The 26,861-nt window shown below is 42.8% G+C and overlaps 1 protein-coding gene across 11 annotated transcripts in view; it reads left to right on the top strand.

Moving 5' to 3' along the window:
* LOC121585174 (tight junction protein ZO-2) overlaps nt 1-26,861 on the top strand; it is a 155,710-nt gene that overhangs the window by 109,681 nt on the left and 19,168 nt on the right. For 9 of the 11 annotated variants that reach the window (XM_041901567.2, XM_041901566.2, XM_041901565.2 and 6 more), the window contains 6 exons: nt 10,971-11,024; nt 18,099-18,223; nt 18,573-18,675; nt 19,385-20,018; nt 22,098-22,201; nt 22,447-22,600. In XM_041901567.2, coding sequence (XP_041757501.2) covers nt 10,971-11,024; nt 18,099-18,223; nt 18,573-18,675; nt 19,385-20,018; nt 22,098-22,201; nt 22,447-22,600 — 1,174 coding nt within the window. Of the gene's footprint in view, nt 1-1,336; nt 1,487-1,580; nt 2,047-10,970; nt 11,025-18,098; nt 18,224-18,572; nt 18,676-19,384; nt 20,019-22,097; nt 22,202-22,446; nt 22,601-26,861 lie in introns of those variants that run through there. The other 2 variants (XM_041901570.2, XM_041901568.2) reach the window with 2 other exon arrangements.

Here is a 26,861-nt window from a genome sequence, read left to right as displayed (position 1 = left end):
TAGAGATCCAGACAATAAAACACAAAATCAACAAATGCACACATACACACACACACACACACACACACACACACACAGTACGCATAGACAGACACACACACACAGTACGCACAGACCGACACACACACACACAGTACGCACAGACCGACACACACACACAGTACGCACAGACCGACACACACACACAGTACGCACAGACAGACACACACACACACACAGTACGCACAGACAGACACACACACACAGTACGCATAGACAGACACACACAGTACGCACAGATAGACACACACACACAGTACGCAGAGAAACACACACACAGTATACACAGACAGACACACACACACAGTACGCACAGACAGACACACGCACGCACAGTACGCACAGACCGACACACACACACAGTACGCACAGACCGACACACACACACAGTACGCACAGACAGACACACACACACACACAGTACGCACAGACAGACAGACACACACACACACAGTATGCATGCACACACTCATGTGCATGATCTCTGTGCTGATCTCTCTGTGCTGGTTTCTATGTGCTGATCTCTAACCAGTGCGTGTATGTGTGTGTGTGTGTGTGAGATTTAATTCCTGGTAAGCGTTAATCGTCTCGTACCGTGTGGATCAGAAAGAAATGTAATTAAAACCCAGTTCATACTATCGTGCCCACAGCCCCGAACCATTCTCTGTTGGCTCTGATAGCTTCTGGTTCTATGGTGGATACAACTAATTAATTAAACCGATTCCAAACTAGATCCCACTAGATCCAGTCTGTCTCTCTCTCTCTCTAGCGCTCCCGCGCTCTCTCTCCCCCCTCTCTCTTTCTCTCTGTTACAGTGTAATTATGTTTTATTCAGCTGTCAGCTCAGTGTGGATCAGATGAAAGGAGAGGAGCTGTAGAGGTTTGGGTCAGCTTGCCCTTTATTTCATTATACTGTGCTTTTCTACTGCTGCTGTTTTTAGACTGGGGACTAGTGGACATGTCACTGTTATCGTCATGACTATTGGTATCTGACACTGCACAATGAAGTGTGTTTGATATTCACCACATTACTAGGTGCTGATATTCATATGGATATGTGTGTGATTTCCTATGTGCCTATACTGTGTGTGTGTGTGTGTGTGTGTGTGTGTGTGTGTGTGTGTGTGTGTGTGTGTGTGTGTAGGGCAGCATTGTATTAGGATTACATAAACCTGGAGGGAGCCGGCGAATTGGGAAGGAGGGGGGAGAGAGAGAGAGAGAGAGACTGAGTAGGGAGGGAGAGGAGAATGTGGAGGGAGGGAGAGCGGACGGATGGGAGACCCTGGCGCCCTGACTCCCATCCCGACCGCCGCCCGGACTCCCATCCCGACCGCCGCCCACTCGGCTGGTGTCGTGTAGCGAGGCGATTGACATGTCGACAGCTCTCCGCAGGAAGTGGGTGCGTGTGGTGTGCGCGCTCAGGACTCTGCGAGCAGGAGGAGGAAGCGTGAGTTGTGTTTATTTTTAGTTCCCCCTGGGCCGACTAATCCGTTCTGCCACTCCGGCTTAATGGGATTGGAGGTCGGCTGACTTCAGTAGGCATAGCACTGTAGGACCATAGGGCTGCTCTTTGGGCTCGCTGGGTTGTCTGCTGTACCCCAACCAAACCAGCCTGTGCAGCTCTGGGCCAGGCTTGGCTACTGGGTGCTGTGCTGGTGCCATACAAACAGAGTGCTGAGCCAAACAGGGCTCGAGCTTAGCTTAGCTGAGCTGAGCCATGGATAAGAAGCGGTCAGCGGGTCGAGAGAGATGAGATGAGCCATGAATTTGGACTGCCTGCAGTTGGGGGACTGGTGTTCGGGGGCCCGAGGGGGTCCATGGCTGCACCACACAGAGGTGGACCAGGGTGGGGGCCGGGTCCAGGGGAGCGCAGCAGGAGGGCCGGGTGGAGGTCGATCCAGGCTGGAGGTGCCTCTCCTGGGAGGACCCTGGCTCAACTCGGAGGAACTAAGGAGCAGCGTGGTTGTGCTCTACGCTCCCGCTGGGAACACCTGCTTCCTCCGACTGGTACTGGAGACGGATAGAGAGAGAGAGAGAGAGAGAGAGATGCCCTTGCCGCTGATCATCCACCTCCCCAGAGGATAAACTGTCTAGCTCTGATCCCTAGAGGAAAGATCTCTCCCTGCTCTCTGCTTTCCCCTTAGTGCTTTCTGGCGTGTGTTTGACTAGATGTTTGTTTGTAGACTAACGTAGTCGTTTGGTTGTAGAACCGAGTGTTAAAAGTATGTTAAGTGAAGTTCTGTTAAGTTGGGTTTCAGGGAGAGTTATATTGTGGTTGCTAGCTACACCAGTTCAGTGCTACAGCTTGGTTATTTAGCTACAGAGAAACACTGTAATGTTGCACAGTCTTCATCATGGCAATTTGTTTGCCTCTGCTACAGAATCATATGATATTCTAGTAAATCACAATTGCCACATTTTGATCCAATAGGAAATTGCTGAAGCCAAGAACTCTATTTGCCAAGTGAATAATACAGGGTTGAAGAAGTCTGCTGCTCCAATAGGCTCCGGCCGGGAGAAATGGTTTTTACTGCTTTTCATTTGAGAGGCAAAGAAACTGTTGATGAATGATGTTGTCTCATACTCCCGTATTGGTGCTAGTACTCAGTCAGTGTGTGTAATGAAAAAGCTCTCCCGCTCCATCTGTCATGCTAGCAGAGTGTGAGAGAGAGGAGAGAGTGTGTATTTGCATCAGTTGGACGTTGGTAGCATTTAGCTGTGTGATTTGCACGGCAGCCAGTCAGTCTGTGGGTTGTGGGGAACAGTTATTTCCGGGTGGGTAGGGGGATGTGATGTGTCAGCGCAGTCCCTCCTGTGGGTCCAGTAGGTGTGTTCTACACTACATCCAGATCTCTGGAACAGATAGGAGCCGATACAGATGGGGCCTGATGCCGTTCACACTGGAGAGAGGAGTTTACAGAGAGGATAGTACTCAGGGTTGCAGGATAGCTATGCGTCTGTGGCTGTTGATCGATTTGTGTTTGTGTGTGTTCGGCATGTGTGTCTGTCTGCACATTGTCATCGCAGATATAGGATTCTGTCAGATCAGTGTGAGTGTGTGTGTTAGGGATGGGTGTTTGACATTTCTTGACTGTTCGAGTACTCGCATGAATTTCTTTGAGTACTTCAATGAAAAAAAAAAAGCTATTTTTAGAACACAAGGCCCACACAGGGAAAACATTTGTGCATTTATCTACATGCCAACAGTGCGCAACAATTCCTAATTTATCATAACCATTACAGATAACCAATACTAATTGCTAAATTGACCCATATATATTCAGTCAATTAAAAAACAAGTGCCATTTAAGATTAATTTATTGAAACCGTAATATCAACTGGTTATATTATATCGTGGAACACAATCTTCAAAAAGGCAGTAACCTGATGCTTGCTTGTAGAAGCCTATGGCTGTGCAATGGCATAGCCTTGTTTTGTTAATTTAGCAGACTAAGCTTTTATTTCCTGAGCCCTTATCACAGTCAAGACACACGTATTCCAAGTTAAAAAAACATGAAATAATATAACAGAATAAAATAGAACAGAATAGTGCGAAGTTATACACATCTGGAACAGCTATTCTCAAAGAGTGATCATTTGAAACTTGGTTCAATTTGGCGAGTTGAAAGAATTTTTTAATGGTTACAAGCCAAAATCTGTCTTCTGTTTGATTTAGTTATTCTGTCTGGTCTTTGGAATTTTCAAAATGGATGAAAAATTCCACATTGAACACTACATGGGGTTGAATTATGGCACAACATATTTTTGGTGAGTAGGCCTTGGCTTAATGATTTTGATGAAAATACGCTCTGTCTTTATCAAATGATTTTCTTTGCATATTTTCAGTGTGGAACCTTGCTATGTTTAGGGGTTTTATAGCCTAGGCCAAGGCTCCAACCCTGTTCCTGGAAAGCTACCGTCCTGTATTTTTTGACTCCAACCCTAATCTAGCAGACCGTATTCTAATAATTAGCTGATTGATAAGCTGAACCAGGTTAGTTACAACTGGGGTTGGAGCGAAAACCTACAGGAGGGTTGCTAACAAATTCTAAACGGCACTAGCAGTTCGCAAAGTAGGGTCGTCACTAGTTACCACAGCCACAAAGTCTTAAACATCTCCTATTTCTAAAATGTATCTTCGTAAAATCTGATTTTAAACCTTTAACACTAACTTTAACCACACTGCTAACATTATGTATAACCCTAACCTTAAATTAAGACCAAAAAGCTCATGTTTGTTTTCACGAATTTTGACTATATAACCAAATCTGACTTTGTAGCTGTGGTAACTAGTGACAACCGTAGCCTAAACTGAAATTTAGGGAGAATAACTGTTTGATGCTTGGCATGGTTTCATTTTTGGACCAATAAAATTTGATTAAATTTATTTTTTGTTGTTCCCTGCAAATGCACATGTACAATGGAACACTAGAGTCAAAGCAAATGAATGTTGTCTTCAACACCAAATATATTTACAATATTAGATTTCTTTTTTTAAATCTATGGTTAAAGATAGAGTTTTGACGTCCGTTGAGTACTCGATTACTCATCTCTAGTAGAATTGCAGGAAATTAGCTTGAAAACTGCAACATTTTCTCTCCGATGCCAAGAGGCGGGCCTTTAAAATGTTCAGAGAAGTGGTTCATCCGGCCATGCACTGCCGCAGTTATAGTAAAACTCCTATACTATGTTTCTCACTCGAGTTGTGTTCTGATTATGAGAGGGTCCCTGATTAATTTGCTATCACAAAAGGGTTCCCCGGCCCCAAAAAGTTTGAGAACCCATGCTCTTTGTTCTGAGCTGAGCTGAGGGACACTGGGGAGAAGCAGAGAACCATGTAGAGCAGCAGAGGTGTGACTGACTGTCTGTCACTTCAGGGCCTAGCTGCTCTCTCATAGCTACTAGTCCATCTGTGCCCTGTATAACACCAGTCTGGTTTTATACAGTACCATGGCATTGCTTAAAGGGGCAATCTGCAAACTTACATTTCAATATTGTTTAAATACTTGTTTTGAATGTGGTCTATGGGCGAGGAGAGACTGCATTGCATACTTTTTCTTATTTTCACATAGCCACCAACCAGTAATGAATGTGCATGAACAAACTGTGGTCAATAGAGATCAGTTGGGATTTCACAGCATTGTAAAAGCCAACTGACTGAAACATAAAAACGTGTTGTTGTTTTTACCTGGTCCAACTCAGACTGTGGAGGTTAGTTCCCACGCCCTCAGAAGACAGACTCTAAATCCCAGGGTCAGAGAGGACGGTGTGTGCGAGTGCCTTAGGGCTGCACGATTAAGGAAATGTTTATCGAACTTGTGATATTGACATGTACAATATCCATATCGCAAAAGGATGCAATATTTTGAAACGCCACCTAGCCGTCTGTAACGCCCGTTTTTTGTGCTTTTGATTTATTGCTTGAGTTGATGGAGTTCACTCACCATCTCCTCTTTTGTCCACTTCCCAATCCCACACACACCAAGCCACGCCCCCTGTCACTCAAGTGGGCAGTTCCTCCTCGAGATTCATTCTGCATGCATTGACCAAACAACAGCATTCGGTCAACAGATTTGTCATACAAGAACGAAACAGCTTTCCACTTTGCGTCTTAATATAAATCCAAATGTTTTCTATATAATACAATTTGTGTAACTTTCTCTCTGCAAAATGCAAGTTAGTTCATCTTAGCAAGCTGCAAATGTGCATAAAAAAATGTGTGTTAGCCCCTTATGCTAATCGCTAGCTAGCTATCTAAATCCACTGAGATATGGCAAATCATGCTAGCAAACCTTTGCTCTAATACAGGCTGGTACCAGTGGTGGAGTATATCAGCATTGTTTGTGCAGCAGCTTGTTCTTAGTCAGAGAGGAAAGGGCAAAGAATATTCTAAAATCTTTGTCTGAATGTACAGTGCCTTCAGAAAGTATTCACACGTCTGAATTTAAAATTGATTAAATTGAGATTTTGTTTCACTGGCCTACACACAATATCCCATAATGTTAAAGTGGAATTATATTTTTAGAATTAAAAAAAAATGTATTACAAACGAAAAGCTGAAATGTCTTGAGTCAATAAGTATTCAACCTCTTTGTTATGGCAAGCCTAAATAAGTTCAGGAGTAAAACTTTGCTTAACAAGTCACATAATAAGTTGCATGAACTCACTCTGTGTGCAATAATAGTGTTTAACATGATTTTTGAATGACTACCTCATCTCTGTACCCCACACATACAGTTATCTGTAAGGTCCCTCAGTTGAGCAGTGAATTTCAAACACAGATTCAACCACAAAAACCAGGGAGGTTTTCCAATGCCTAGCAAAGAAGGGCACCTATTGGTAGATGGGTAAACAAAATAAAAGCAGACATTGAAAATCCCTTTGAGCATGGTGAAGTTATGAATTACTCTTTGGATGGTGTATCAATACACCCAGTCACTACACAGATACAGGCGTCCTTCCTTAATCAGTTGCCGGAGAGGAAGGAAACCACTCAGGGATTTAACAATGAGGCCAATGGTGACTTTAAAACAGTAACAGAATTGAATGGCTGTGATAGGAGAAAACTGAGGATGGATCAACAACATTGTAGTTACTCCACAATACTAAACTAATTGACTGAGTGAAAATAAGGAAGCCTGTACAGAGTAAAAACATTCTAAAACATGCATGCTGTTTGCATCAAGGCACTAAAGAAATACTGTAAAAAAATGTGGCAAAGCAATTCAAACTTTTTGTTCTGAATACAAAGCGTTATGTTTTGGGCAAATCCAATACAACACATTACTGAGTACTACTCTCCATATTTTCAAGAATAGTGGTGGCTGCATCATGTTATGGGTATGCTTGTAATCGTTAAGGACTGGGGAGTTTATCAAGATAAAAAAGAAACAGAATGAAGCTAAGCACAGGCAAAATCCTAGAAGAAAACCTGGTTCAGTTTGCTTTCCACCAGAAGCTTGGAGATTCATTCACCTTTCAGCAGAACAATAACCTAAAACACAAGGCCAAATCTACACTGGAATTGCTTACCAAGAAGACAGTGAATGTCCCTGAGTGGCCGAGTTACAGTTTTGACTTAAATCTACTTGGAAATCTGTGGCATGACCTGCAAATGGTTGTCTAGCAATGATCAACAACCAATTTGACAGAGCTTGAAGAATTTTGAAAATAATCGAAAAAGCATAATCCAATTGTGGAAAGCTCTTAGAGATTTACCCAAAAAGACTCACAGCTGTAATCGCTGCCATTGACTCAGGCGGTTGAATACTTATCTAATCAAGATATATTACTGTTGTATTATTTTATGGATTTTTTGTTTTTGTACAAATGTTAGAAATGTCTTCCACTTTGACATTAGAGTATGTTGTGTAGATCGTTGATAAAAAAAATACAATTACATTCATTTTAATCGCACTTTGTAACACAACATAATGTGGAAAAAGTCAAGGGGTGTGAATACTTTCTGAAAGCACTGTACCTATCTATTTAAATCTAATTATGGTCCCATGGGAAACACTGACCAACACTTTGGTTACTAGTCTGTCAACCATCTCCACCCTTACTTTTTCATTCGTTGTCATGCCAAACAAAACTTCATTCCAAGTGCCCACTATATTCCAACCATAAAATTAGAATGATCGTTCTATTTCTATGATTCCAACAGTTTACCCAAGTGTTTTGATTTATAATCGCAAGTAAAATCGCAATCGCAATATTTGGTACAAAAATCACAATTATATTTTTTGCCCATATCGTGCAGCCCTAGTGTGTGAATGCATGGTTGCGTGTGTAGACAGAGGTAGGTCAGTCTCCTGACCGGTGCCGAGTTAATCAACAAAACATTGATCATTCCGGATGAGTGTCTGTTTCCACTGTGTCCTGGAGCAGTGTGTGTGTGTGTGTGTGTGTGTGTGTGTGTGTGTGTGAGTGAGTGAGAGATTTAGATACTCCTACTCCATTGGCTAACACAGAGGGTCATGCATATTTTAGAGCCTGTGTTGGGCAGTGTTTGGGACCAGAGAGGTCATTTTGTTTTTGTAGTGGTTTCCCCATCCATGTCTTTACCATAGAACCATACAGGAAAATAAGTGGCTTTTACATCAAAGCCAAGACTCGTCTTCATGACTGAGTTCACGAGTCACCAGTTACTATATGTCATGGGTCATTTAATTCAGTGTGAAAATGGAACAACAATTTCAATGGAGGTTTTTTCCAGATTTTAGAAATAAATACCCTTTGGCATGCAAATGTTATAGACTTTCTGTATTCATACATATGACTTAACATTTTGTTGTTACAGCCTGAATTCAAAATGGATTATGTCAATTGTTTTCTCACCCATCTACACACAATACCCCATAATGACAAAGTGAAAACATATTTTTTGAAATGTTTGCGAATGTATTGAAAATAAATACTGAAATATCTCATTTACATAGGTTTTCACACCCCTGAGTCAATACATGTTAGAATTACCTTTGGCAGCGATTACAGCTGTGAGTCTTTCTGGGTAAGTCTCTAAGAGCTTTGCACACCTGGATTGTACAATATTTGTACGTTCTTCTTTTGAAAATTCTTCTAGCACTGTCAAGTTGGTTGTTGAACATTGCTAGACAGCAATTTTCAAGTCTTGCCATAGATTTCCAAGCCGATTTAAGTCAAAACTGTAACTCGGCCACTCAGCTCACCTTGGTAAGCAACTCCAATGTATATTTGACCTTGTGTTTTAGGTTATTGTCCTGCTGAAAGGTGAATCTGTCTCCCAGTGTCTGTTGGAAAGCAGACTGAACCAGGTTTTCTTCTAGGATTTTGCCTGTGCTTAGCTCAATTCCGTTTCTTTTTGGTATGCTTGACGATGACAAGCATACCAATAACATAATGAAACCATCACCATGCTTAAAAATATGAAGCGTGATACTCAGTGATGTGTTGTGTTGGATGTGCCCCAAACATAACTTTGTATTCAGGACATAAAGGTAATTTCTTTGCCACATTCTTTGCCACCTCCCCAGAGGATAAACTGTCTAGCTCTGATCCCTAGAGGAAAGATCTCTCCCTGCTCTCTGCTTTCCCCTTAGCGCTTTCTGGCGTGTGTTTGACTAGATGTTTGTTTGTAGACTAACGTAGTCGTTTGGTTGTAGAACTGAGTGTTAAAATATGTTAAGTGAAGTTCTGTTAAGTTGGGTTTCAGGGAAAGTTATATTGTGGTTGCTAGCTACACCAGTTCAGTGCTACAGCTTGGTTATTTAGCTACAGAGAAACACTGTAATGTTGCACAGTCTTCATCATGGCAATTTGTTTGCCTCTACTACAGAATCAAATGATATTCTAGTAAATCACAATTGCCACATTTTGATCCAATAGGAAATTGCTCAAGCCAAGAACTCTATTTGCCAAGTGAATAATACAGGGTTGAAGAAGTCTGCTGCTCCAATAGGCTCCGGCCGGGAGAAATGTTTTTTACTGCTTTTCATTTAAGAGGCAAAGAAACTGTTGATGAATGATGTTGTCTCATACTCCCGTATTGGTGCTAGTACTCAGTCAGTGTGTGTAATGAAAAAGCTCTCCCGCTCCATCTGTCATGCTAGCAGAGTGTGAGAGAGAGGAGAGAGTGTGTATTTGCATCAGTTGGACGTTGGTAGCATTTAGCTGTGTGATTTGCACGGCAGCCAGTCAGTCTGTGGGTTGTGGGGAACAGTTATTTCCGGGTGGGTAGGGGGATGTGATGTGTCAGCGCAGTCCCTCCTGTGGGTCCAGTAGGTGTGTTCTACACTACATCCAGATCTCTGGAACAGATAGGAGCCGATACAGATGGGTCCTGATGCCATTCACACTGGAGTTTACAGAGAGGATATAGTACTCAGGGTTGCAGGATAGCTATGCGTCTGTGGCTGTTGATCGATTTGTGTTTGTGTGTTCGGCATGTGTGTCTGTCTGCACATTGTCATCGCAGATATAGGATTCTGTCAGAATCAAGTGCCATTTAAGATTAATTTATTGAAACCGTAATATCAACTGGTTATATTATATCGTGGAACACAATCTTCAAAAAGGTAGTAACCTCAGCAGTGGTGCTTGCTTGTAGAAGACTATGGCTGTGCAATGGCATTTAGCAGACTAAGCTTTTATTTCCTGAGCCCTTATCACAGTCAAGACACACCTATTCCAAGTAAAAAAAAACATGAAATAATATAGCAGAATAAAATAGAACAGAATAGTGCGAAGTAATACACATCTGGAACAGCTATTCTCAAAGAGTGATCATTTGAAACGGGGCTCAATTTGGTGAGTTGAAAGACACTTTTTTTCAGGGTTAAAAAAGTCTAGGTGTGTGAATACTTTCTGAAGGCACTGTTTTCACAGGGGGTGCCTCGAGATAATATGAAGGTAGTTTAAATGGTGTGGGTGATGAGTAGCTCAGTGTTGCTTCATCCCCTTCTCTGTAGTGTTAACTTGGAATGTCTGTTATCGGTGGAACAATTATATCAGTCAGACTCTAGTCTTAAGACTTGATGATGACCAACTTTACCCACTTCATGTAAAAATGAGAAACTTCTATTGGTTAAACAACTTTAATATAAAGTTGAATCACCCTTTTTCCTATTATGACAATTATTTGTTTTTGTTCACGGTTATTATCCATAATTATCGGTTACACGATTATATGATAAAAGTGCTGAAAACATGTCTCACTATTTAAAAATAAGACTGAGAACAAGCTATAGGATGAAAAATACCCGAGTTTTGGCGCAGGTACAGCCGACTAGTGTTAGCTAAAGCTACATTTTTAATTTTTTATATATGTTTTTTACTAATCGATACTAGGAGTCAAAGTATCAATATAATATCATTTGAAATAATATTGCGATATGTAACTATCTATTTTTCCCCCATCACTACTAACTGTGTTTGTTCTCTGTTCTCCACAGAGCTCAGGAATGGAGGAGACTGTTTGGGAGCAGTACACTGTGAACCTACAGAGGGTAAGTTGACCTCGCTCTCTCTCTCTCTCGCTCTCTCGCTCTCTCGCTCTCTCGCTCTCTCGCTCTCTCGCTCTCTCGCTCTCTCGCTCTCTCGCTCTCTCTCTCTCTCTCTCGCTCTCGCTCTCCCAATCTCGCTCTTTCTCTCTCTTTCTATATACAGTGCATTCTGAAAATATTCAGACCCCTTGTTAACGTTACTGCCTTATTCTAAAATTGATTAAATAAATAAAAATCCTCATCAATCTACACACAATACCCCATAATGACAAAGCAAAAACAGGTTTTTAGAAATGTTTGCAAATCTATTAAAAATTTAAAACTGAAATACCTTATTTACATAAGTATTCAGACCATTTGCTATGAGACTTGAAATTGAGCTCAGGTGCATCCTGTTTCCATTGATCATCCTTGAGATGTTTCTACAACTTGATTGGAGTCCACCTGTGGTAAATCCAACTGATTGGACATGATTTGGAAAGGCACACACCTGTCTATACAGTGGGGGGAAAAAGTATTTAGTCAGCCACCAATTGTGCAAGTTCTCCCACTTAAAAAGATGAGAGAGGCCTGTAATTTTCATCATAGGTACACGTCAACTATGACAGACAAATTGAGGAGAAAAAATCCAGAAAATTACATTGTAGGATTTTTTATGAATTTATTTGCAAATTATGGTGGAAAATAAGTATTTGGTCACCTACAAACAAGCAAGATTTCTGGCTCTCACAGACCTGTAACTTCTTCTTTAAGAGGCTCCTCTGTCCTCCACTCGTTACCTGTATTAATGGCACCTGTTTGAACTTGTTATCAGTATAAAAGACACCTGTCCACAACATCAAACAGTCACACTCCAAACTCCACTATGGCCAAGACCAAAGAGCTGTCAAAGGACACCAGAAACAAAAGTGTAGACCTGCACCAGGCTGGGAAGACTGAATCTGCAATAGGTAAGCAGCTTGGTTTGAAGAAATCAACTGTGGGAGCAATTATTAGGAAATGGAAGACATACAAGACCACTAATAATCTCCCTCAATCTGGGGCTCCACGCAAGATCTCACCCCGTGGGGTCAAAATGATCACAAGAACGGTGAGCAAAAATCCCAGAACCACACGGGGGGACCTAGTGAATGACCTGCAGAGAGCTGGGACCAAAGTAACAAAGCCTACCATCAGTAACACACTACGCCGCCAGGGACTCAAATCCTGCAGTGCCAGACGTGTTCCCCTGCTTAAGCCAGTACATGTCCAGGCCCGTCTGAAGTTTGCTAGAGTGCATTTGGATGATCCAGAAGAGGATTGGGAGAATGTCATATGGTCAGATGAAACCAAAATATAACTTTTTGGTAAAAACTCAACTCGTCGTGTTTGGAGGACAAAGAATGCTGAGTTGCATCCAAAGAACACCATACCTACTGTGAAGCATGGGGGTGGAAACATCATGCTTTGGGGCTGTTTTTCTGCAAAGGGACCAGGACGACTGATCCGTGTAAAGGAAAGAATGAATGGGGCCATGTATCGTGAGATTTTGAGTGAAAACCTCCTTCCATCAGCAAGGGCATTGAAGATGAAACGTGGCTGGGTCTTTCAGCATGACAATGATCCCAAACACACCGCCCGGGCAACGAAGGAGTGGCTTCGTAAGAAGCATTTCAAGGTCCTGGAGTGGCCTAGCCAGTCTCCAGATCTCAACCCCATAGAAAATCTTTGGAGGGAGTTGAAAGTCCGTGTTGCCCAGCGACAGCCCCAAAATATCACTGCTCTAGAGGAGATCTGCATGGAGGAATGGGCCAAAATACCAGCAACAGTGTGTGAAAACCTTGTGAAGACTTACAGAAAACATTTGACCTGTGTCATTGCCAACAAAGGGTATATAACAAAGTATTGAGAAACTTTTGTTATTGACCAATTACTTATTTTCCACCATAATTTGCAAATAAATTCATTAAAAATCCTACAATGTGATTTTCTGGATTATTTTTTTTCTTATTTTGTCTGTCATAGTTGACGTGTACCTATGATGACAATTACAGGCCTCTCTCATCTTTTTAAGTGGGAGAACTTGCACAATTGGTGGCTGACTAAATACTTTTTTCCCCCACTGTATAAGGTCCCACAGTTGACAGTACATGTCAGAGCAAAAACCAAGCCATGAGGTCAAAGGAGTTGTAGAGCTCCAAAACAGGATTGTGTCGAGGCACAGATCTGGGGAAGAGTTCCAACCTATTTCTGCAGCATTGAAGGTCCCCACAAACATAGTGGCCTCCATCATTCTTAAATGGAAGAAGTTTGGAACCACCAAGACTCTTCCTAGAGCTGGCCGCCCGGCCAAACTGAGCAATCGTGGGAGAAGGGCCTTGGTCAGGGAGGTGACCAAGAACCCGATGGTCACTCTGACAGAGCTCCAGTTCCTCTGTGGAGATGGGAGATCCTTCCAGAAGGACAACCATCTCTGCAGCACTCCACCAATCAGGCCTTTATGGTAGAGTGGCCAGACGGAAGCCACTCCTCAGAAAAGTCACATGACAGTCCACTTGGAGTTTGCCAAAAGGCACCTAAAGGACTCTCAGACCATGAGAAACAAGATTCTCTGGTCTGATGAAACCAAGATTTAACTCTTTGGCCTGAATGCCAAGCGTCACATTTGGAGGAAACCTGCCACCATCCCTACGGTGAAGCATGGTGGTGGCAGCATCATGCTGTGGGGATGTTTTTCAGCGGCAGGGACTGGGAGACTAGTCAGGATCGAGGCAAAGATTAACGGAGAAAAGTACAGAGAGATCCTTAATAAAAACCTGCTCCAGAGCGCTCAGGACTTCAGACTGGGGTGAAGGTTCACCTTCCAACAGGACAACGACCCTAAGCACACAGCCAAGACAATGCAGGAGTTGCTTCGGGACATGTCTCTGAATGTCCTTGAGTGGCCCAGCCAGAGGACGGACTTGAACCTGATCGAACATCTCTGTAGAGACCTGAAAATAGCTGTGCAGCGACGCTCCCCATCCAACCTGACAGAGCTTGAGAGGATCTGCAGAAAAGAATGGGAGAAACTCCCCAAATACAGGTGTGCCTAGCTTGTAGTGTTATACCCAAGAAGACTCAAGGCTGTAATCTCTGCCAAATGTGCTTCAACAAAGTACTGAGTAAAGGGTCTGAATACTTATGTAAATGTGATATTTCCGTTGTTTATTTTTAATACATTTCTAAACTAGTTTTTTCTTTGTCATTATGGGGTATTGTGTGTAGATTGCAGAGAAAAAATATGTAATTCATTTTAGAATAAGGCTGTAAAGTAACAAAGTGTGTAAAAAGTCAATTGGTCTGAATACTTTCCGAATGCACTGTCTCTCTTTGTGTGTGTGTGAGTGAGAGACTACAAAGGGTTAGTTAACCTGTGACCTTTACATGTACTGGCCCTGGAGTCTCTCCTATGGTCTCTCCCCAGTGGATGACCTACAATGTAGGTTCACAGAGTAGTGTGTGTGTGTTGTCTTTGTCCTTTGCCATCAGCAAAGGACCACAGCAGGTGAGTGATTTCATATGAAACCAGGACAACAACAAAAAAACAGATTTTTGTGATTTTCATTAAATGTAATTCATAGAATTGTCCTTTGGAAGATGGTTTGTTGACATATTTTACATTTGTATCTGAAAGTATAGTTGAGAATAATTAATAAAAGTTGGTATGTTTATGACATGTTGGCCTTACCCAGGCATCCTTTAAAGGTAATGAACAATCAAAATCATGTTTTTCATGAAAATTGATGATATTTGAAGGAAACCAGATCGAAATATGATGACCAAAGTATGGAAAATGTTGCCTCTACATTGATAAAGTTTGATTATAAAGTTACTGGTCCCTTCCCCCATGTCAAACACTTGGATTCATTAGTAAGGGGAAAAGGTGACATCACCTTAACTCACATTTAAATACACCAATGGTAACATGATAATTTAAATAAGTACCACCTTGTAACCAACATCGGAGAAACATCGTTTGCAGATGGGCGTAATTTAAATAGCTAGATAGCTACTCTACTGGTATCAAAATTTGACTGTAGAGTGTCAGCAAATATAATTACAAGTTTACCCTATTCATCTATGGCAAAGATACTCATATGTTTCCCCTTTCATCTGTGTCAGGTGTTAGCTAGTTACTGGCTAGCTAGGTCTTCAGCCTGCATGGAACAAAAGGGGGTGAAGGGTCGTTCAAAACTCTGACGCCGTTGTCAAGTTAACACATCTGTCAGTGCTGCTGTGAACTGCATCACAAGAGAAATGCCAAACGGGAGATGTATATATATATATTTTTAAAGGATATAATTGATGCAATTTCAATGTTGTTTGAGTTGCTTTGTGTGTCACCACATTTGCTTGAGATGCAACACTGCTCACTGCATCCAAGTTGCTTGACATTTCAAAGAGCTGTCATTCAAGGCGAGCTCATGAATATAAGCTCCCCTCCCACTCAGCCTGTTTTTTCAAACTTCCTGGTAGTTAGCCATGAGAGAAAAAGTACTTTTCAGAATGACTGTTCAGGACCTTTAGGACTCAAAAATGTTTAATTTGTAGGTGCTACAGGCATAATGGTGTCATATGAAGCTTTACTGCTTGCTATGTAATATGAGTAGTATTTTAATTTTTTTACATTAATTTATGAATATTGAAAAAAAGAAACATATAATTATAGAAAAATATTTGTTTTGGCAAATCTTACGATATATTGTTGAACATAATATAACATAATATCTACGTTCCAGAGTGGGATCTCTGTTACTTGTAGAGTTATGATCTAATTTGTAAGCATTACCAACAGTGAATGTGAAAATTGATTCAAAATGGTCGCCCCTTGTGGTGATTTGCAGGATGTGCAATGATACAAATAAAAGGAGGGCTGTTATTGCTTACATGGCCTACAGTGCCAATTTCTCTGTATAAAATGGAACACAACTTTAAAACTAGCAGAGATTCCACTCTGGAATTTTTAATTGTTATTAGGATCCCCATTAGCTGATGCCATAACGTCAGCTAATCTTCCTGGGGTCCAACAAACTTTGATATCCCCGTAGAGTATATTATGTTCAACGATATATAAAGAAATGTGCAAAATATTATTCATGTTGATATGGTTCAATATTCATAAATGAACGTAAAAAACACTACTCATATTACAGAGCAAGCAGTGAAGCTTCATATGACACCATTCTGGAGGCTTAAACCAGGCCTGGGTAAGTCCAAAATGTCATAAATATTATTTATTTCTCATTTATGCTTTTAGATAAAAATGTCAAGTATATGTCAACAATCCTTCCTCCAAAGGACCATTCTATGGATTAAATCTTGTTAAAATACCCCAAATCATGGTCTTTTTTTGTCCTGTTTTCGTATGGAATCTCTCTGGTTTGTGTTGGCTCTCACCGTGTGTGTGTGTGCGCGCGAAATGCACATGCGTGCGTGCATGCATGCATGCGTGTATGTGCATCTCTCAACTCCCTTTACTGAAGCCTCCAGTCAGACACAGTATCCCCAGAAGAGAGGATGTCTCTGTGGTCACTGACTGTAGTAGATAGGATCAACGTTTTATTAACCTTATCAGATCAACTACAAACATAGGCTGCTTCCCCAATGGCAACCCATTTACTATAGTAGTGCACTACTTTTTGACCAGGCCCCATAGGGCGCAAAGGGCTCTGGTCAAAAGTAGTGCACTATGTTGGGAGTATGGGTGCCATTTGGGACGGATATAGAATGAATGTTATCCGATCAACTATAAACACAGTCATGGAGAATATGACATCACAGAGCTTGGAAACAGGGCTAACAACAGGAAGAGAGGACGCCGTTAGGAGGACTGAGAGTGATCCTGGGAGATAGCTGTTTGGGATGTTCGACCTTATCACATGGATGCATCACTATTCCCTAGGCTAGCCCTGGCTCTCAGTATCCACACTGGGAGGGAGGAGGAACACACACTTGCGTCTGCACGCATGTACGTAAATGCACACACATACATGCACATAATAAGTAGACACGAGGAGTAGAAACCAACACACACACACATAATTCAGTTATGAGTCACTCTCTCCCAGCCGTGTGTCCATCAATCTATTTGACACACTAAGGAGGTAAGTGTTGTTAGGGGAGACCACGTCTCTGACTAATACCCTGCTCTCCATATCCCCCATTTACTGTGTGTGTGTGTGTGTGTGTGTGTGTGTGTGTGTGTCTGTTACTCCTCCTATCATGCATCTTCATCTAGACGGACAGGAGATGTATTTTTCCCCCATTGATAGCCAAGAGCTCCAAGGTTGACCTGCTTTCACTCTCTTTCATTGCTTTCTCTCTATCTTTCTATCCCTCTCACGCTCATTCTTTCTCGCTCTCTCTCTCTTTCACTCTCTCTCTCTCTTTCTCTATCCCTCTCTCTTTCCGGGGGAGATTTGTCATGTCAACTACTTGGACGCGACTGTATTCTGGCTAGAGGGAGTGTGTGTGATTGTTTTCTATTCGTCTTGCACAGCTCTCCTGGTCTCTTTCTTTCTCTCCTCCTCTCTGTCCCTCATCTCTCTCCTCTCTGTCCCTCATCTCTCTCCCCCTCTCTCTCTCCTCTCTGTCCCTCATCTCTCTCCCCCTCTCTCCCTCCTCTCTGTCCCTCATCTCCCTCCTCTCTGTCCCTCTATACCTGTGGGTTGTGATGTATGTGCCATTCAGGGCAGAGACAATTAGAGCCACATTGGAAACGCAAGCCGTCTGCTCCTCCCTCCTCCCTCGCCCCACCAACCGATCTCCTCCCGTCTTTCCCATCTATGTGGTTGTAGTCGACCCTTCAACCCATCCAATGTCATCATGCTCTGTCTACCTGTCTGTCTGTCTCTCTGTCTACTCTCTCATTCAATTTCAACCCATTTTACTCTATTTGTTTGTCTGACCTCCCAATCCCCTGTCAAATTTCAACCCTGTATCTTTTCCATTGCCCAACCCCCAACTTAATTATCTCACTCACTCTATCTCGCGCTCTCTCACTCTCTCACTCTCTCTCTCTCTCTCTCTCTATCTATCTATCTATCCTGCATGCAGGACTCCAAGATGGGGTTTGGTATCGCTGTGTCGGGGGGGCGGGACAACCCCAACGTGGAGAACGGCGAGACATCAATCATCGTGTCAGACGTTTTGCAGGGAGGACCAGCTGATGGACTACTGTTGTACGTTACACCGCTTCCTCATTATGCCATTAACTACTATTTCCTCTTATGTCATCAACTATTGCTTTCTCTTCCTCTTATGTCATCAACTACTTCCTGTGAATCTCAGTAGTTTGAAGACCTCGTCCTCATCTCCTCTCCTTCATCTGCACTGATTTGAAAACATAGGTGAAAAGCAAGGTTTTTACCTGTCCAGTTTTTTTTTCTCCAAATCAGTACAGATGAAAGAAAGGAAGGACACAATGAGAGGAAGCCATTTTTGACTATTGAGGTGCGCCCCTAGATTGAGTTTCGAACCCTTTATTTGAGGTTTTGTGTGAACTGTGTGTTTTGTTGTTTCCCTCCCCAGTGAAAATGACCGTGTGATCCAAGTCAACTCCATCCTCATGGACAACGTGCCTCATTCCTTCGCTGTGCAGCAGCTACGCAAATGTGGGAAGACCGCCAAGATAGTGAGTATCACTGTAGTTAGTTAGATTGCAGGAAGGAAGCCAACTAAAGGTAGGCAACAATGGCCAATTGTTCAAGAGATTTGTGTTTTTCCATTGGCCATTAGGTATATCATAGTGTTGCTGGATTGGCAATGTTAATATAGGCCAGACTTGGAAAAATAGATTTTCATACATTGATCCCAATGATGTAATAGTTGACCAGATTTATACAGAGATGATTTGGCCTTGACAGTTATTCAACCCAGCAGTTAAACAAGTTAAGCTGACAAGTTCAGCTAGTTCTAACAGTGTGGGAGTGGAACACCATACAGACAGCCACAGTACTGCCGAGCGAGGTGTTTTACACTTCACTGAGCTGACCCCATTCTTTCCAGGTGATGCTCCTTTAACACTGCACAGCCAAAAATAACCGTACTAACCTTACTGTCATGGCCTCTGCTCCTGCCCCGCCCCTGCTCCTGGCTCTGTGTGCGTGTGTGTCTCATGGGTGTTTTGTTGCACGTGTTAACTAAATCGATCCTTTCCATCAAAATGCAGCAGTCTAGTGTTCAGTCTCTAACAGTTTACCCTGTCTGTCTCTCTCTGTGTGTGTGTGTGTGTGTGTGTGTGTGTGTGTGTGTGTGTGTGTGTGTGTGTGTGTGTGTGTGTGTGTGTGTGTGTGTGTGTGTGTGTGTGTGTGTGTGTGTGTGTGTGTCTTTGTCTCCCCCAGACAGTGAAGAGACCTCGGAAGGTGGCTCTCCACTCCCTGAAACACCCTCCCTCTCCTGGCGCCGAGAGTCGAGACTTCGGCTCCACCCGCTACTACGATGCCGATGACAACCAGAGTGACGGGGGCTGGCATCGTGGCAACGGTGGTCCTGGTTACAACCGCGAGCCTCGCGACCTCACCCCTGACAACAAGAGCTACCTGGACCCCGACTACGGCGGCCATGGTAACCGAGGGAGAAGCCGGGGGAGGAGCAAGGAGAGGGCGTCGCAGAGCCCGGAGCCTCACCGCGACAACAGCAGGGGGCGGGCCTTGGACCGGGAGCCACCCAGTCCCGAGAGGCCACGGTATCCACGGGAACGCAGCCGGGGGAGGAGCACGGACCGGGAGAGAGGAGGGGGAGGAGGAAGTCCAGGTGGGAGGAACTACAGCCGGGGAGACAGCTACGAGCGAGGAGGGGGGCGGTACGGCGATGGGGGAGGTACCGGGGGGAGGATGGTGAAGAGTAAGAGTAGAGACCACCTCCATGAGCCGTCCCGATCGCCCTCCCCTGACCTCCCCCGAGGAGGAGCTAGAGACCTGGAGCCCTTGGAGAAACCTGTTAACGTCCTGCTGGTCAAGAACAGACCCAACGAAGGTGAGAAGCTGTGATCAATGATTTTTTCATTGGCAAGATTAGCAAACTTAGGCATGACATGCCAGCAACAAACGCTGACACTACACATCCAAGTATATCTGACCAAATTATGAAAGACAAGCCTTGTAATTTTGAATTCCGTAAAGTGAGTGTGGAAAAGGTGAAAAAATGATTGTTGTCTTATCAACAATGACAAGCCACCGGGGTCTGACAACTTGGATGGAAAATTACTGAGGATAATAGCGGATGATATTGCCACTCCTATTTGACATATCTTTCATTTAAGCCTACTAGAAAGTGTGTGCCCTCAGGCCTGGAGGGAAGCAAAAGTCATTCTGCAACCTAAGAATTGTAAAGCCCCCTTTTACCGGCTCAAATAGCCAACCAGTCAGCCTGTTACCAACCCTTAGTAAACGTATGTGTTATGGCTTTACACCCCCTGCTATATTGTGGATATAGAGTTACCTGTCTAACAGAACACAGAGGGTGTTCTTTAATGGAAGCCTCTCCAACATAATCCAGGTAGAATTAGAAACACCCCAGGGCAGCTTTCTAGGCCCATTACTTTTTTCAGTCTTTACTAATGACATGCCACTGGCTTTGAGAAAATGACTCAACACTATACACGTCAGCTACTACAGCGACTGAAATGACTGCAACACTTAACATAGAGCTGCAGTTAGTTTCAGAATGGGTGGCAAGGAATAAATTAGTCCTAAATATTTCAAAAACTAAAAGCATTGTATTTGGGACAAATGATTCACTAAACCCTAAACCTCAACGAAATCTTGTAATAAATGATGTGGAAATTGAGCAAGTTGAAGTGACTAAACTGCTTGAAGTAACCCTGGATTGTAAACTGTCATGGTCAAAACATATTGATACAACAGTAGCTAAAATGGGGAGAAGTCTGTCCATAATAAAGCGCAGCTCTACCTTCTTAACAGCACTATCAACAAGGCAGGTCCTACATGCCCTAGTTTTGTCGCACCTGGACTACTGTTCAGTCGTGTGGTCAGGTGCCACAAAGAGGGACTTAGGAAAATTGAAATTGGCCCAGAACAGGGCAGCACGGCTGGCCCTTGGATGTACACAGAGAGCTAACATTAATAATATGCATGTCAATCTCTCCTGGCTCAAAGTGGAGGAGAGATTGACTTCATCACTACTTGTATTTGTGAGAGGTATGTTGAATGCACTGACCTGTCTGTCATGTTGAATGCACCGACCACCCATGCATACCCCACAAGACATGCCACTAGAGGTCTCTTCACAGTCCCAAAGTCCAGAACAGACTATGGGAGGCACACTGTACTACATAGAGCCATGACTACATGGAACTCTATTCCACATCAAGTAACTGATGCAAGCAGTACAATTTGATTGTCATGCAAACACACACACACACACGATAACATATGCACTATACACACGCGTACAAATTGATTTTGTGTTGTATATATGTGGTAGTGGAGTAGGGGCCTGAGGGCACACACTTTTAGTGTGTTGTGAAATCTGTTATGAATGTATTGTAATGTTTTTAAATTGTATAACTGCCTTAATTTTGCTGGACCCCAGGAAGAGTAGCCTGCTGCCTTGGCAGCATGTAATGGGGATCCATAATAAATACAAATACAAATCATGTCTTTTCCTTTACAATAAGTGATCAGGAAGGAGGGAGCATATGAATAACTGTGTCCCAAATGGCACCCTGTTGCCTACAGTATATAAAGCAATACATTTGACCAGGGCTCATTTGGCCCCCCGTGTAGCTCAGTTGGTAGAGCATGGCGTTTGCAATGCCAGGGTTGTGGGTTCGATTCCCACGGGGGGCCAGTATGAAAAATGTATGCACTCACTAACTGTAAGTCGCTCTGGAAAAGAGCGTCTGCTAAATGACTAAAATGTAAATGCAAAAAATGTGGGACACGGTAAATGTTTACTGCTTTGATTTGGAAGGGTCAGTTTATTATTTGTGCTATAAGGTTGTAAGGTCAGACGTGAACGTGGTTTTAAGTTTCAGGCTGTGTATGTTCTCTGGTTGCCGCAGCTGGTCACTAAGTGTTTGTGTGTGTCTAGAGTATGGTCTGCGTCTGGGCAGTCAGATATTCATCAAGGAGATGACCAGTACAGGACTGGCTGCCAAGGACGGAAACCTACAGGAGGGAGACATCATCCTCAAGGTAATATACCCACACACACAATTAATCTCTTGTGCTCTCCTTTACACACACATACTCTCAATGGAAGTTCAATTGGTCGTCATTGGCATGACTGCAAAGCAGGATGCTGCCAAAGAGGAACCTTTTAATCCTCTCTCCCACCAAACTGTCAAATCACTACTCATCTAACACTCATTTACACTAATTTCTCCTTCTCTCTCCTGTCCTCTCCTCTCCCGTCTCTCGCATCTCTTCCCTCGCTCCAGATCAATGGGACAGTAACAGAGAACCTGTCTCTGAACGATGCAGGGAAGCTCATAGAGAAGTCTAGAGGAAAACTCCAACTGGTCGTCCAGAGAGACCGCCGCCAGATCCTCATCCGTATCCCGCCCCTCGTAGACTCCGACTCCGAACCTGATGGTGAGTGGCTGACAGGGGAGGGGGAGGGATTACAGACACCTGTCCTGACCAATAGCAGTGCAGTATTCAGAATGCAGAGGATGACAGAAACATTTTTACATTGACATTTTAGTCATTTAGCAGACGCTCTTATCCAGAGCGACTTACAGTTAGTGAGTGCATAAATTTTTCATACTGGCCCCCCGTGGGAAACGAACCCACAACCCTGGCGTTGCAAACGCCATGCTCTACCAACTGAGCTACAGGGGACCTGTCCTGACCAATAGCAAAGCAGTATTCATAGAGAGTAGGGGGGTTTGAGTGGGTTAGATTGCCTGTAGAATGTCCCAGAGGGCTACAGGGCTACATTGCGTGTTAGTTTTCTCTGCTCCACTGCACTTACAGATCATTGATCACTGTACTGTATAGTGTTGCCAAGTCTCATTGGCAACACTATACACTGATCATGAAAACCAGCACCATTCTTTGGCCCAAAACTGGGTCTTTCACAAGCATGAATAGGTCAAATCACTTCAGTTGATGTGGTAGTGTACGTTACATTTGCAGGTTAAAAAGGTCAAATAGGAAACTGATCAGTTTAGGATTTAGGTGAAGATATCCAAGTTTACTCAGGTTTGTTATCAATAGAAAACGATATTCAAATGTATCCAATGGCATTATTTCAACATTCCTCCAGAGTAGACAGCCACCAAATCAGGCCACGGCCCTGTTGAGGTAAAAATATCTGGCATTCAACGGGTTAAAAATAACACATTTAACATTTGTAAAGTCTCACGTTTCTGCTTGCAGCTGCCATATCACACACACACAGAGGTTATAGAGTCCATTCTTAGTTTACTTAATGTACTTAATGTACACATAAGACATAGTGACCTAAAATGGTTCATTACTAGCCTAAGTACACTATTTAAGGGTAAACATTTTGGACGTTTACTCTCATACTAGGAAGTTAAACCGACCATGAATATACAGTATTGACAACAAAAATAGATTTCCTCAATCGTAACCTACAAAAGAGAAATTATTTTTTGTCTTCTCTCTTCCAGATAAAATGTCATACTTTTAGATGAAGGACCACCCAAGAGAGTCACAACAGTAACGTTTGCATTGGTTGCCTTTAAACTGTAAAAATGAACTCTGCCAACCACTACATTACTACAAGTTGTAAAGCTTTCACACTTTGCACTTCCTTTTTTGCTATTAAACTTTAATTTTTTAATATTTTCCTAAAACCAATAAAATATTTTAATCACTATCTATTTTGTACTGTGTGATTTATTAAGGACAGTAGGTTGAATAATGCCAATGGAACAAATATTAAATTTTTACTGTACATTTAGTACAAATATTTTACTGTAGTTTTAGTTGTACTTAAAAGTACATGCAGTACAAGCTTTGTACCAGTTAAAGTGATTGTTTTATTCTACATATAGCATTGATACATATTTGACCATATTCTGTCATTAGTAAAAACATGCAACAACTTAGAGAAGGGGTAATAACTTAGCGACATTTCAAATACAGATTTCAAATACAGATTTGAAATTGCATAAAAAAAACATGTCTTGTACAGTATAAATGGGTAAGATTACTGCATCATTATAACCATTGTAACAACATATTAATACAGTGGGGGAAAAAAGTATTTAGTCAGCCACCAATTGTGCAAGTTCTCCCACTTAAAAAGATGAGAGAGACCTGTAATTTTCATCATAGGTACACGTCAACTATGACAGACAAAATGAGAAAAAAAATCCAGAAAATCACATTGTAGGATTTTTAATGAATTTATTTGCAAATTATGGTGGAAAATAAGTATTTGGTCAATAACAAAAGTTTCTCAATACTTTGCTATATACCCTTTGTTGGCAATGACACAGGTCAAACGTTTTCTGTAAGTCTTCACAAGGTTTTCACACACTGTTGCTGGTATTTTGGCCCATTCCTCCATGCAGATCTCCTCTAGAGCAGTGATGTTTTGGGGCTGTCGCTGGGCAACACAGACTTTCAACTCCCTCCAAAGATTTTCTATGGGGTTGAGATGTGGAGACTGGCTAGGCCACTCCAGGACCTTGAAATGCTTCTTACGAAGCCACTCCTTCGTTGCCCGGGCGGTGTGTTTGGGATCATTGTCATGCTGAAAGACTCAGCCACGTTTCATCTTCAATGCCCTTGCTGATGGAAGGAGGTTTTCACTCAAAATCTCACGATACATGGCCCCATTCATTCTTTCCTTTACACGGATCAGTCGTCCTGGTCCCTTTGCAGAAAAACAGCCTGATGTTTCCACCCCCATGCTTCACAGTAGGTATGGTGTTCTTTGGATGCAACTCAGCATTCTTTGTCCTCCAAACACGACGAGTTGAGTTTTTACCAAAAAGTTCTATTTTGGTTTCATCTGACCATATGACATTCTCCCAATCCTCTTCTGGATCATCCAAATGCACTCTAGCAAACTTCAGACGGGCCTGGACATGTACTGGCTTAAGTAGGGGGACACGTCTGGCACTGCAGGATTTGAGTCCCTGGCGGCGTAGTGTGTTACTGATGGTAGGCTTTGTTACTTTGGTCCCAGCTCTCTGCAGGTCATTCACTAGGTCCCCCCGTGTGGTTCTGGGATTTTTGCTCACCGTTCTTGTGATCATTTTGACCCCACGGGGTGAGATCTTGCGTGGAGCCCCAGATCGAGGGAGATTATTAGTGGTCTTGTATGTCTTCCATTTCCTAATAATTGCTCCCACAGTTGATTTCTTCAAACCAAGCTGCTTACCTATTGCAGATTCAGTCTTCCCAGCCTGGTGCAGGTCTACAATTTTGTTTCTGGTGTCCTTTGACAGCTCTTTGGTCTTGGCCATAGTGGAGTTTGGAGTGTGACTGTTTGAGGTTGTGGACAGGTGTCTTTTATACTGATAACAAGTTCAAACAGGTGCCATTAATACAGGTAACGAGTGGAGGACAGAGGAGCCTCTTAAAGAAGAAGTTACAGGTCTGTGAGAGCCAGAAATCTTGCTTGTTTGTAGGTGACCAAATACTTATTTTCCACCATAATTTGCAAATAAATTCATTAAAAATCCTACAATGTGATTTTCTGGAAAAAAAAATCTCAATTTGTCTGTCATAGTTGACGTGTACCTATGATGAAAATTACAGGCCTCTCTCATCTTTTTAAGTGGGAGAACTTGCACAATTGGTGGCTGACTAAATACTTTTTTCCCCCACTGTATTCTTCCTTCAGTATTAACAGGAGTTGAATACTACAGGATTTGAGTGAATAATTGTAAATATTTTATCACATAGTTTGTTTAACATACAACATTATCATTTCATACAAAGTATTCTTTACATTTTCAAGGCTAATCATTTACATTTCCAGACATGGTCTCTTCCTGTAATTGTGACGGTATGTGTGATAAACTGATCTCAGACCAGCCTATGAAAACAAACCTGATTTCCGTTGTCTGTCTCCTGTCACAGCAAACCAGCTCTGATAGGCGGATTACCAGGAAGTAGTGGGTGGCTGAAGGCCGCTATTGGCTGAAGGCAGGGAATAGGGCAGTTGAGGATTTGAATAGAGAACAGAGAAGAACAGGATCACTGGCTGACCCACTTACTACCTGCATCCTTACTGCCTGTCTCCTCATAAACCATTCGTTTTGGATGAGGTCTTTCAGTAAATTCCTTATTCCACTATTATCTAGATACCCCTCCTCATAAACCAAACATCCCGACGCCACTACTCTCTCACCCCATCCCACCTCTCCTCACCCCATCCCACCCATCTCTCACCCCTCCATATAATCCAGATTAGATTGTCAGGATGGAATTCATCCCACCCTCAATGATGGAACAGATCTCATGGTGTGTGTGTGTGTGTGTGTGTGTGTGTGTGTGTGTGTGTGTGTGTGTGTGTGCGCGTGCGGGAGAGTTCCTGGAGGACCTGTGCTTCTGAGACCGTAATCTCAACCCTTACTCTAAATTACCCTGTGTGCTTTCCCTCCGGAGTTAAAACCTTCCGATGGTGGATTTTATCAGCCCGTTATTTCTCTGTGGCATGGTTTGTTTATATCTCTCTCTCCTCCCCTTCCAAAGCCCTAGCCGCCCCGCCTGTGCCCCTGCCAGTACTCTTGATTAAAGAGAGGGGAGAGACAGAGAGAGAGAGAGCAGAGGGGGATAGCGAGAGGGAAAGAGGGCAGGGAGAGAGAGTAGGGAAAGAGGGAGTAGATAGGTGGAGATCAGGGTGCAGACACTGTACAAAAACAGA

The sequence above is a fragment of the Coregonus clupeaformis genome, chromosome 16 (genome assembly GCF_020615455.1).
Source record: "Coregonus clupeaformis isolate EN_2021a chromosome 16, ASM2061545v1, whole genome shotgun sequence".
NCBI lineage: Eukaryota > Metazoa > Chordata > Actinopteri > Salmoniformes > Salmonidae > Coregonus > Coregonus clupeaformis.
This window is presented reverse-complemented; position numbering and strand designations above follow the sequence as displayed.